Source organism: Capra hircus, chromosome 17 (assembly GCF_001704415.2).
Source record: "Capra hircus breed San Clemente chromosome 17, ASM170441v1, whole genome shotgun sequence".
Taxonomy (NCBI): Eukaryota; Metazoa; Chordata; class Mammalia; order Artiodactyla; family Bovidae; genus Capra; species Capra hircus.
This window is the reverse complement of record NC_030824.1, coordinates 40,827,548-40,841,408: the sequence shown is the minus strand read 5'-3', so window position 1 is coordinate 40,841,408 and position 13,861 is coordinate 40,827,548. Positions and strand designations below refer to the sequence as shown.

The following is a 13,861-nucleotide window of genomic DNA, read 5'->3' as shown; positions in this document are numbered from 1 at the left end:
ACCCTGGAAGGGGTCCCCCTTCCTGCCAACATTTCCTTTAAACATTCTCAGTGCTAACTTGTACCTCTTGGCTTATCCTATGCTAGTAGTAACCACAGTAACACATCATGCGCAAGGACCTGACAGTTCTCTAATGTTTTATTACTTGGTATTTCTTTCTCTCTTGGCCCTAAATCACTGGTTTGCCAACAGTGACAAAAACCACCACTAGTACAAATGAAGAAGGGTTTGTCATTAAAAATTCCCTTGCAATTACAAATAAGGACTGGACAGACAGTTTAGCTCCTAGAATGTACACAGAGGAATGAACACATACCTTAAGCAAGGTCCCAGTTTCTTCTGAACCATCAGAACCCTGAGATTCCGTAGTGTGGGGGCTCAGGCCAACACCTTCACCTTCAAGACCACCGTCAGGCCCTCCACTTCGGGATGGACTGGGCTTACGTGTCTTTAAGGAATAGTCACTGAAAAGAGTTCTTCTGCATGTTGGAGAGGTTGCGACCTTGGAAGCACTGTGCAGCCTACTGAGGATAGGTGAGGTGGTTAAATTATCTAATTTTTCATGTGACCCAGCGAGGAACCAGTCAGCACAAGACAAGCAGGGGGTTGGAGAAGAAGCTAGCCGTTCATTTATGCGGGAATCTACCCCTTCCAGCTGGTGAAGAGTTGTTTTGACCTGATCCACATATATACAGTCTGGTCCAGGATTCCCAATGGCTCTGGATGCACAGCCTCCAGCTTCTAATAGTACACATAACATGTAATGTCTCTATAAGAAAAAAAAATACAAAATATTTGTATTTAGCAGGCATGCATAAATTTATGAATACTAAACAGTGCTGAAGAAATGATGCTTTCAAATTGTGGTACCGGAGAAGACTCTTGAGAGCCCTTTCGACAGCAAGGAGACAGTAAACCAGTCTAATCCTAAAGGAAATTAACCCTGAGCATTCATTGGAAGGACTGATGCTAAAGCTCCAATACTTTAGCCACCTGATGCAAACAGTCAACTCATTTGAAAAAACCTTGGTGCTAGGAAAGTTTGAGGACAGGAGGAGAAGGGCACGACAGACGATGAGATGGTTAGATAGCATTACTAACTCAATGGGCATGAGTTTGAGCCAACTCCAGGAGATAGTGAAGAACAGGGAAGCCTGGCGTGCTGCAGCTATAGGGTAGCAATGAGTCGGACATGACTTAGCGACTGAATAACAAACAGATATGGACATGTGGCATGATTATGTGATGGTTATTAAAAACTCCTCCCGCCTCTTCTTAGTTATCCTCAAGGCTACTTGATGACCTTTGAAAACAAATCTCACATTGCCTTATCCTGATACACCATCAGCTGCCACTTTCGGCACATAGACTCCCCTAAGGTAGCTTTCAAAGAGCCTTCATCAGTGGTAGTCCTTTGATTTGCAATCACATATTTAATCTGTTTCTGATTCTATATTCTTTTCATGTCTCTCTATTTCCCAAAACAAACTAGAAGATAAAACCTCTGGTTTTATAGAATTGGGAACAAAAAAAATCTTAACCTGCTAAAATCTTATCTTACGGTTCATTACTATTTCTTTATGAGTATTAAATGGATACAAAATAAAAGAAATAAAGGAGAGTAACTTTTCTGAATATTAGTATTTGACATGCTTATAATTTTAAATTATCATTTTTGTATATTTATTTAGATAATCAGTAAATGGCAAAAACAAACAAACCCAAGAAAGAAATGAAGGTAAACTTACCAAGCCAACAATTAGCAAAAAATATCTCCCTTCAGGTTCCTGAAAGACTTCAGTGTTTGAGTCTGCAGAAGGTTGGAGGTGATGTTGAGGAAATACTTCCCTCCATATTACCAACTGACCAATTCTGTGTTTTGCTGCTAAAGGCAGTAGGCAATAGTGGCGACAGTATACAGCAATATCAATAAGATCATCCTTAGGCAAATGACTGCATATCAAATACCCCTTAATGGAACCACAGAAAATAAAAGTCAACTAGTGACATAAAGCAATAATCCTATAATATATTTTTAAGAGTTTTACAGGTATTTCTTCAGTTGGTTTAAAATATTCCAGTTTTAAGTGGAATAAAGAAATAACAAAAATGTTTTCTTTCAGCTATTCATCAAGTATGTATAATAACTTAGGTCTATAATAGATAGACTTTAGCATAAAGCAGGATCACCTCTAAGTAGCATAAGCCTGAGAATTTGGCAAAATTACAAAGAACTGAATTCTGAAGATGAGAAGCAGAGAAGTATGAGTTGAGGTGGGGCGAGACTTTTCACACTTACAGTTCTGTATTGTCTGATTCTCTTTAGATATGTTTAATTCTGTGCTTAAAAATATACAAAATTAAAATACTTAAATTCATTTGATGAATTGAAACTTTTAATTAAATTGAAACTTAACTTGCTTTATATGGAAGTTAACTACCTAATTTTAGAAAATTTATCAATAAGATAGTTACTTTTGAAGATAAGGGAAAATTATACACAACTGCAAAAGGAAATCAACAAAGTATTGCTCTTTTCTCATATACACTTGATTCTTTGAGTACTGTTTCTTTCTTACAAATTTGTAAATGCTTTAAAGTGTAATGAAACTGAAATATTTCATGTATTTTTAAATATTAGGTATAAGTCTTGTTTTAAGATCCAAATTTTATTGTACCTACATTCTGAGAAAAAGAAAAATGTATTTTTCATGTTTGTAAGAGTTTGGGAAAATTTAGATTTGTTCATATAACAGTACAATATTTAAAAGTCAAGCTTAACTTACCTTGTAAAATAGAGAAGACCCCAAAATTGTATATAGCCGTCTCATGTCATAGTAATCCTCAGACTGGGGGGAAAACCACAGTGGATTTATATATGTATATATATTTTTATGATTTAAAAATATCCTAGTTAAGCTACAACAGTTAAACTGGAAATTACAGCCCTTAATAACTGAAGTTTCTCCTTTTTGGTATTTATTTATTATGGAAGCACAGTTGATTTACAATGTTTCAGATGTACAGTAAGGTGGTTCAGTTACATACATATACACACACACATTCTTTTTCAGATTCTTTTCCTTTATAGGTTATTACAAGATAATGAATATAGTTTGCTGAACATAGGTCCATATATTGAGGCATAAGGTGCCTATGTATTTATTTTTGACTGAAAACAACCTTATTTTTGATTCTTATAAAATACTGTTGCATAGAGACACCTAAGAGTAGAACATAATGTTTGTTACCCTAAGGGGGATTGAAAGGGATCATCTAAAATATTTGATATTACCATATACTATTTTTGAAAGTACAAACTGGTACAACCTATTTGGGGTTTAATAGTATGTAAAAAAAATTTAAATACACATACCCTTTGAGTAATTCCTCTTTTATAAATCTACAGAAATACCTGAACAAGACAATCAAGGTTTTTGTATAAAAAGTTTAGAATTTCTAATAAAAAACAGCACCCCCAAGGCTATGTGTGTGTGTGTGTGTGTGTATATGTGTGTGCCTGCGTGCTGAGTCACTCAGTGCCTCTACTCTGTGCGATCCGTAGACTGTAGCCTGCCAGGCTCCTCTGTCCACGCAGTTCTCCAGGCAATAATACTGGAGTGGGTAGCTATTCCCTCCTCCCAGGGATCTTTCCAACCCAGGGACTGAACCCAGGTCTCCTGCATTGCAGGCGGATTCTTTAGCATCTGAACCACCAGAGAAGCCCATATATATACGTAAAATGTGTATGCCATGCCCTCCTCCAGGAGATCTTCCCAACCCAGGGATTGAACCCACATCTCTTAGGTCCTGCACTGGAAGGTGGGTTCTTTCCCACTAGCACCACCTGGTATATACATATGTATTGGCTTGTACAGGGGTATGTATGGGCTTCCCCAGTGATTCAGACAGTAAAAAAATCTGCCTGCAATGCAGGAGACTCAGGTTCAATTCCTGGGTCAGGAAGATCTCCTGGAGAAGGGAATGGCAACCCACTCCAGTATTCTTGCCTGGAGAATTCCATGGACAGAAGAGCCTGGTATGGGGTCACAAAGAGTCAGACACAACTAAGCAACTAACACTTTCACTTTCATGTATGTGTACAGAAGAGTCTGGAAGAATACATTCCAAACTGTTGGAGCAGTTACAACTGGGGATGGAACTGAGGGAGAGGGATGAGGAAGGAGGACATGTGTTTTTATTAATCATGCTTGCATTTTTTAAACCCAATATGCACGCATTACTTTTATAATTAAAAAAACACACAACAAAACCCTAGGAAAACTGGACATAATCTAAATATTCCTCAACTGGGGAATGGATAAACACTGTGATGACTTCATACAGTGGACTACTGTCTGCAGTAAAAAGAACTGAACTACTGATATGGACAATGAAATGAATGAATCTCAAATAAATTATGCTACGTGAAAGAAGTCAAACTCATCCTTGTTCATTTGTTTTGACTGCTTTTATGTCAAAGATATTTCCTGTGATGCTTTACTGTCCTCACATTTAAGAATGAGGTATTAATACATTTATCAGAAGCTTTTTGAGGGTATCTGAGAAGGCAATGGCACCCCACTCCAGTACTCTTGCCTGGAAAATCCCATGGACGGAAGAGCCTGGAAGGCTGCAGTCCATGGGGTCGCTGAGGGTCGGACACGACTGAGCGACTTCACTTTCACTTTTCACTTTCATGCACTGGATGGAAGCTCTTTGGCTTCACTGTAGGTAAACTTTTAGAAAGAATTTTAATTAAAAATTTTACATGGTGAAATATACATAAAATTTACTATCTTAATAACTGTTAAATGTACAGCTCAATAGCATTATGCACAATTCACACTGTTCGCAACCAAATCAGAACTTTTTCCTCTTGGAAAACTGAAACTCAGTATCTATCAAACAACAACTCTCCATCCCCCTTCCTTCCCCCAGCCCCTGACATCCACATGAATCTGACTACTTTAGGCATCTCCTACATTCTTGCCTGGGAAATCCCATGGACAGAGGAGTGTGATGGGGTACAATCCATGGAGTCACAAAGAGTTGGACACGACTGAGTGAGTGAACAACAACAATGGGTGAAATCATGCACTATTTTATCTTGTGATGGGCTTGGTTTGCCTTTGTGATGTGCTAGTGTTGTGGTGTCCTCTGGGTTCATCCCTGTTGACGCATATGTCAAAATTTACTTCCTTTGAGGAGCTAAGTCATGTTTCACAGTATGTATTATCCATAATTTCTGTCTGCTCGTTCATCTGTTGGTGAAGGCGGGTTGCTTTCTCTTTTTGCTGTTGTGAATGATGCTACTGTGAACGTGGGTTTGCAAGTGTCTCTTAATTCTTTTGAGTATATCAACTGCTGGGTCATGTGGTAGTTCTATTTTTTATTTTTTTGTGGAGACCACCATGCTGTGTTTTATAACATTTGCACTGCTTTGCATTCCCACCAACAGTGCACAGGGCTTCCAATTCTTCTACATCCTTGCCAACAACTGGTATTTTTTGGGTTTTGTTTGGTTCTGTTGTTATTGTCTTGGACCCTGCTTTTTCCACAGAAAATGATCTTGAATATTTTTTTCATGTCAGTAGACAGTTTTCTAAACATGATTTCAATGGCAATATTACTGAACAGATTCCATAATGTAGTATTTTGTTTCCAGTAATTTTTCAGGGTATAAATAATGCTGTGGAGAATATTCTTAGAAAGAAAATCTTTGTGTACATCCCTGATATTTTCCTTAGTTGATAAGCTCCTGGAGGTTGAATTCCTACACCAGAAGATATATATTTTTTAATGTATATTGCCAGATTGTTTTCCTGAGTGGTTGCATCAGTTTATATTCCTACTAGCAGTATGACAGTATCATCTACACTGAACATTTCAGACAGAATTACTTCCATGTGAGATCATAAATACAAGGTTACCAAGAATATACATCAACTGATAACAATGGTTAACTCTGAGAATAGGGCTGGTTTTGATGTATGAGTGGTCAAGCAAAATGCTAGGTTTATGTTTACTGTTTGCATTTCCCCATAAGAATGTACTCATGTAATATTTGTAAAACTAAATATTTAAACTTCCCAATTAAAAAAAGTCAGATGCAAATTATTTACCATGTGATTCAACTTATGTGACATTCCAGAAAAGGTAAAAACCATGTGCACAGTAAACAGATCAGCGGTTACAGGGAGTGGGGGTAGGGAAAGGGACTGACTATAAAAGGGCACAAAAAATTTACTTAATATAAATTATACCGTAATAATAATCTTAAAACACTAAAGAAAAGAACACAGAATTAAAATATAACATTAAATCTTATAACTAATGACACAAAAAGTTTAGAATAGATCCCTCTTTTTTTAAATTAATATAAAACTGTGAATTATTCTGCCAGTTCTGACAAATGTGTACAGATGTGTAAGTACCACCAACATCAAGATATAGAACAGTTATATCAACACTGTTGCCAATTTCTTTTTGCTGAGTATTATTCCAATGCACATATATATATATATATATCATACTTTGTTGATGGACATTGATTATTTGAATGGTCTCTTGACTATTAAAAATGAAGCTGCTATGAACATTTGTTTACAGGTCTTTGTATTGACATAAATTTCATTTCTCTTGGGAAGTTAGATAGCAATGAGTTGAGTTGAGTTCAGTTGCTCAGTCGTGTCCGACTCTTTGCAATGCCATGGACTGCAGCATGCTAGGCCTCTCGGTCCATCACCAACTCCCAGAGCTTACTCAAACTCATGTCCATTGACTCAGTGATGCCATCAACCATCTCATCCTCTGTCGTCCCCTTCTCCTGCCTTCAGTCTTTTCCAGCATCAGGGGCTTTCCCAATGAGTCAGCTCTTTGCATCAGGTGGCCAAAGTATTGGAGTTTCAGCTTCAGCATCAGTCCTTCCAATGAATAGTCAGGATTGATTTCCTTTAGGATGGACTGGTTAGATCTCTTTGCTGTCCAAGGGACGCTAAGAGTCTTCTCCAACACCACAGTTTAAAAGCGTCAGTTCCTGGGCACTCAGCTTTCTTTATGGGTCCAACTCTCACATCCATACATGACTACAGGAAAAAACCATAGCTTTGACTAGACACACCTTCATTGGCAAAGTAACGTCTCTGCTTTTTCATAAGCTGTGTAGGTTGGTCATAACTTTTCTTCCAAGGAGCAAGTGTCTTTTAATTTCATGGCTGCAGTCACCATCTGCAGTGATTTTGGAGACCCCCAAAATAAAGTCTGTCAGTGTTTTCATTGTTTCCCCACCTATTTGCCAGGAAGTGATGGGACCAGATGCCATGATCTTAGTTTTCTGAATGTTGAGGTTTAAGCCAACTTTTCACTCTACTCTTGCACTTTATCAAGAGGCTCTTTAGTTCTTTGCTTTCTGCCCTAAGTGTGGTGTCATCTGCATATCCAAGGTTATTGATATTTCTCCTGGCAATCTTGATTCCAGCTTGTGCTTCATTCAGCCCTGCATTTTGCATGATGTACTCTGCATTTAAGTTAAATAAGCAGGGTGACAGTATACAATCTTGAGGTACTCCTTTCCTGATTAGGAACTAGTCTGTTGTTCCATGTCCAGTTCTAACTGTTGATTCTTGACCTGCATACAGATTTCTCAGGAGGTAGGTAAGGTGGTTTGGTATTCCTATCTCTTTAAGCATTTCCCACAGTTTGTTATGATCCACACAGTCAAAGGCTTTGGTGTAGTCAATAAAGCAGTAGATGTTTTTCTGGAACTCTCTCACTTTTCTGATGATCCAACGAATGTTGGCAATTTGATCTCTGGTTCCTCTGCCTTTTCTAAATTCAGCTTGAACATCTGGAAGTTCACGGTTCATGTACTGTTGAAGCCTCGCTTGGAGAATTTTGAGCATTATTTTGCTAGTGTGTGAGATGAGTGCAACTGTGCGGTAGTTTGAGCATTCTTTGGCATTGCCTTTCTCAGGGATTGGAATGAAAACTGACCTTTTCCAGTCCTGTGGCCACTGCTGAGTTTTCCAAATTTGCTGTCATATTGAGTGCAGCACTCTCACAGAATCATCTTTTAGGATTTGAAATAGCTCAACTGGAATTCTATCACCTTGACTAGCTTAGTTCATAGTGATGCTTCCTAAGGCCCACTTGACTTCGCATTCCAGGATGTCTGGTTCTAGGTGAGTGACCATGCCATTGTGATTATCTGGGTCATGAAGATCTTTTTTATATAGTTCTTCTGGGTATTCTTGCCACCTCTTCTTAATATCTTCTGCTTCTGTTAGGTCCATACCATTTCTGTCCTTCATTGTGTGCCCATCTTTGCATGAAATGTTTCCTTGGTATCTCTAATTTTCCTGAAGAGATTTATTGCTTTCTTCTACTTCTTGCACTGATCACTTAGGAAGGCTTTCTTATCTCTCCCTGCTGTTCTTTGGAACTCTGCATTCAAATGGGTATATCTTTTCTCTTTTGCCTTTAGCTTCTCTTCTTTTCATAGCTATTTGTAAGATCTTCTCAGACAACCATTTTGCCTTTTTGCATTTCTTTTTCTTGGGGATGGTCTTGATCACGGCCTCCTGTACAATGTCATGAGCCTCTGTCCATAGTTCTTCAGGCACTCTATCAGATCTAATAATCCCTGGAATCTATTTGTCACTTCCACTGTGTAATCGTAAGGGATTTGATTTATGTCATACCTGAATGGTCTAGTGGTTTTCCCTACTTTCTTCAGTAGGTCTAAATTTGGCGATAAGGAGTTCATGATCTGAGCTACAGTCAGCTCCTAGTCTTGTTTTTGCTGACTCTATAGAGCTTCTCCATCTTTGGCTGCAAAGAATATAATCAGTCTGATTTTGGTATTGATCATCTGGTGATATCCATAGTACAGATGTTTAGCTTATTAAGAAAATTCCAAACTGTTTTCCAAACAAGTGTATCATGTTACATTATCAATTTATCAACTTTTTTCTTTTGTGTATTGTGTCTTGATGTTGTAGACAAGGAATCCCAACAGATCTTTTTCTAACCAGTTAGTTCCACTGTTCATTAAAATGATGTTCTATGAAAACAAGTGCTAGAGTTTTAATTAAACTTAATCTAGGTTCTGAAAACCTACATATTTTAATACTTTGGATCTAAACTGCTCCTAATGATTAGTATCCAGTTAATTTTTTCCCCCCATTGGTGAAAAAATGTACACCCTACAAACAGTTCTCCTTGCTTAAATTTCCACTCTTTTTACAAACAAAATACCCTTCCATTTGCTCTGGATCTTAGCTAAGACTAAGCCACCTTTCAAGTGAACCACCTCTCCCCACTTTCAACCGCAATCTGCTAAAGAATGACCCAGCCTCACTGCTTCTACTTCCTAACGTCTCATTTCCTTTTAAAAAACTTTCATTACTGAAAATATGAGCATATAGAAAAACAGAATAATACATTAGCTCCTCGGTACCCATCACCACCCAGCTTTAACAAAGACCAGTAATGTGGCTAACATTGTTTCAGCTCTCTCCTTCTTCCCTCTCCCTGATGAATTATTTCCAAACCAATTCCAGATGTTGTATCATTTCATCTGTAACTACTTTAGAATGCATCTCTAAAACAGAAGGACTTAAAAAAAAAATACATACCCAGAATATCATTAGCACATCTAAAGAATTATTCCCACCTAATATCCAGTTATCTGTGTTTATGTGTTCTTGATTGACTCACACACATTTTAAAATATTTTGTTTGTTTGAATCAGAATCCAAGTAAGATCCACATACTGACATTGGTTGATGTTTCTTGAGTCATTCGTAACTGATAGGTTCTCTCTCAATTTCTCCTGACTGCGTGCCACCCCCCATGCCCCTACTACCCCACACCCCCCCTTCTAATCTACTTGCTGAAGAAACCATCCTGTTGTGTTTCCTAGTCTGAATTTTGCTGACAGCAATCCCCCTCCTCCTAATGGGTCATCTAACATGCCCCTCTTCCCCTGTATTTTCTACAAATTGGTAGTCAGACCTTGAGGTGTGATCGAGTATATTTTATAGGTGGTTTGTGTGCTTCCAACAGGAACCGTATACTGTCTGGCTGACTTTCTTTTTGTGATGTTAACAGCTACAGCCGATCACTGCTTAGATCTTTTAACTCACTGAAAATGACATTCCAATTCTGTCATTCTTGCTTGACCTGTTAGATAGACCAATTCCGTAAAGAGAACTTCCAGATGTTTAAGCTGAATTTAGAAAAGGCAGAGGAACCAGAGATCAAATTGCCAACATCCTTTGGATCATAGAAAAAGCAAGAGAATTCCAGAAAAACATGTACTGCTTTATTGACTATGCCAAAGCCTTTGACTGTGTGGATCACAATAAACTGTGGAAAATTCTGAAAGAGATGGGAATACCTGACCACCTTACCTGCCTCCTGAGAAATCTGTATGCAGGTCAAGAATCAACAGTTAGAACTGGACATGGAACAACAGACTAGTTCCTAATCAGGAAAGGAGTACGTCAAGACTGTATACTGTCACCCTGCTTATTTAACTTATATGCAGAGTACATCATGCAAAATGCAGGGCTGAATGAAGCACAAGCTGGAATCAAGATTGCCAGGAGAAATATCAATAACCTCAGATATGCAAATAACACCACCCTTTTGGAAGAAAGCAAAGAAGAACTGAAGAGCCTCTTGATGAAAGAAATGCAAGAGGAGAGTGAAAAAGTTGGCTTAAAAAACTCAACATTCAGAAAACTAAGATCATGGCATCTGGTCCCATCACTTCCTGGCAAATAGGTGGGGAAACAATGAAAACACTGACAGACTTTACTTTTGGGGGCTCCAAAATCACTGCAGATGGTGACTGCAGCCATGAAATTAAGACATTGATTTGCTCCTTGGAAGAAAAGCTATGATAAACCTAGACAGCACAATAAAAAGCAGAGACATTACTTTGCTGATGAAGGTCTGTCTAGTCAAAGCTATGGTTTTTTCCATACATAGTCATGTATGGATGTATGGATGTGGGAGTTGGACCATAAAGAAAGCTTACTGCTGAAGAATTGATGCTTTGGAACTGTGGTGTGGGAGAAGACTCTTGAGAGTCCTTTGAACTGCAAGGAGATCTAACCAGTCAATCCTAAAGGAAATCAATCCTGACTATTCATTGGAAGGACTGATGCTGAAGTGCCAATACTTTGGCCACCTGATGCGAAGAGCTGACTCATTGGAAAAGACCCTGATGCTGGGAAAGATTGAAGGCAGGAGGAAAAGGGGACGACAGAGGATGAGATGGTTGATGGCATCACTGACTCAATGGACATGAGTTTGAGCAAGCTCCAGGAGTTGGTGATGGACAGGGAAGCCTGGCGTGCTGCAGTCCATGGGGTTGCAAAGAGTCGGACATGACTGAGTGACTGAACTGACTGACTGTAAAGAGTAACTCCCCTCATCTCTATTTGGTAACCTTGAGGTATGGTTTAGATAGGAAAGGAGATCAATGTTAGATTCTTTCTCCCTAATTACTATTTCACAGTATTGGATGGGTTCCTTAGTATTCTCCAAAGTTGACCAATAACTTTCTGTTTTCTTTAGTACCATTATGAACTCATAGACTTAGATATATCTGATGTGTTTCAATCCAGTGTAGTTATTATCCTTATAGATGTTCAAGTGGGAGCCTCTTCAAGTTGTCTCCTAATTACTTGAACCTTAAATTAAACCTAGTAATTTTTGAAAGCTTCCTGGATGTCTGATATAACAAGATGTTGCCAAGTTTATCTTGTACATTTTCAGCCCTAAATCTGGATTCAGCCATTTCTCATAGTAGTCTTGGTTGCCTTAAGTGAAAAATATTATTTATACATAATGGCCTGGGTGCTAGTGATGCTCTAGTGGACAGAGCTAGGAAACATATTTCACTAGACAGAGCTAGGAAATATATATATATATTTTAAATGATTAAAAAACATACTACCGATCAATATAACATATATGGTCTTTCTTTCAAAGCCCAGTTATAAATGATACTGCATATAATGATTATTACATGCCTCCTTGGAAAATACTTAGAATAATGACTGATTTACAAAATAAGAAATAAACAATGAACTTTTCCTAAAATCCACTGCTTCTCTTACCAGTTCTGCAAAGTCTGCGGCCTCCAAGTCACTCAATGCCGTGTCTAATTCCAACTATATGGGGAAAAAAAAAAAAACTGTAACACAGACATTTAATTTATATCACTTAGTTTTTAGTACTGGCCATATAAAAGTGCTTAATTACTTGTGTGTGCTAAGTTGCTTCAGTCGTGTCTGACTCTTTGCAACCCCATGGACTATAGCCACCAGGCTCCTCTGTCCATGCGATTCTCCAGGCAAGAATAATGGAGGGGGTTGCCATTTCCTCCTCCAATAATTACTTGAAGAAGTAAATAAATATCTCTCTCTCCTTTGTGTTATTTAAAGAATGTCCCAAAATGGAACATCTTGCTTTTAAGCTTTGCAATTATAAAAATAAAATCAGTGTATTTTAACATACAGGCATTTTTCACTTACATCTTCATTATTACAAAATGGGCTTCACTCTGTATTCAATGCAAACTAATTTATGAAGTTACAAAGCTGCTTTACAGTTTTGTCAGAAAAAATTTAAACCTATTAAAAATCTTAAGAGTAAAATAAATCAATCTTGATATAGCCAATCTATTATGAATTGTTTATTTTTCTATTTTCTATATATTTCTCAACAGTTGGATCTTGGAAAATATCAACATTCTTCCCTGTCTCTTGCCTTTAAATTCTTTTGTATAAAAAGTCTGTTAATCTTTATTCATGGATTAAATCATGAAAGCAAGTGTTCCCCTGGAACCTGGCACAGTTTAACCACCCTACAGAGTTATTAGAAAAATCTCTTACTTAGGATTTAGCTTCTGTTCCTATGGAATTTGCCTGAACTCTTTCATGTATTTGTCCTTCCCTGAAGCATTCAAAATTTTAAGGCAGAATATATTTAATCTGAGGTTTAATCTGTAATGCATATATATAAACTGAAAACTACTGATAAAGTTTGTAACATGTATGGTATTTGCGAAAAATAATCCTTGTTTTTTATTTTTTTTAAAGGCCAAGGGCACTCTCTGCAGGACCGTTTCACAAACTGTGTCTTACTGAGATGACAGAAGCTTTGGAAACATTAGTCATGCCTCTCAATGCTTTTCACACAATGTGACTTATTACTCATTTGTGACCCACATTTTTCTGCATCTAGCAAATACTTCATGTTCTCCTTTTTGTGGCTATAGTTTCTGTTGTGAAAAACTATAGGACAAAAAGAAAATTGCCTACTTAAGATTTCTGATCACAGAAATGTTAAACAGGTTGCTATTCCTGCTACTGAACTCTATAGGCTAAAACACAAGGTTACTATAATTGTTTCTTCATACTCCTTAAGAGAAAAAGTTAAATATCTTTTCTCTTAATTATTCCAATGTATCTTAGGGAAAAAAAAATTTTTTTTAAGTCTGACATACAAAATAAGGAAATTCTCAAACACCTGGGAAAGAAAACTGAAGTGCAACCTCACCATATACTAAACTCAGAACAAGTATATTTTTCTCCAACTTAAAAGCAATTATTCCCGCCTAAAATTTATCAGGTACAAATTACCTCACACACCTATATGTTTTTAACTAAATTTCTCAAGGCACAAAATTTCTTACTGTTTTCCATTGGAATATATATAGTCAATAAATCCTACTATTTTTAAACACAGTAAGAAATCTCAAAGGGAAAAGCAAAGCTTTTGAGTTCTTTGAGTCTGCTGATAAAACAAAAACAAAAACTTCAAGGATTACCATGTATTTAAA

General features: G+C 37.4%; 1 protein-coding gene across 2 annotated transcripts in view; it reads right to left on the bottom strand.

Moving 5' to 3' along the window:
* INTU (inturned planar cell polarity protein) overlaps nucleotides 1-13,861 on the bottom strand; it is a 79,365-nt gene that overhangs the window by 14,250 nt on the left and 51,254 nt on the right. For both annotated transcript variants that reach the window (XM_005691271.3, XM_018061517.1), the window contains exons 9-12: nucleotides 12,135-12,188; nucleotides 2,787-2,849; nucleotides 1,749-1,970; nucleotides 317-769 (exon numbers count right to left, since the gene is read on the bottom strand). In XM_005691271.3, the coding sequence (XP_005691328.2) occupies nucleotides 317-769; nucleotides 1,749-1,970; nucleotides 2,787-2,849; nucleotides 12,135-12,188 (792 nt within the window). The remainder of the gene's footprint in view (nucleotides 1-316; nucleotides 770-1,748; nucleotides 1,971-2,786; nucleotides 2,850-12,134; nucleotides 12,189-13,861) is intronic.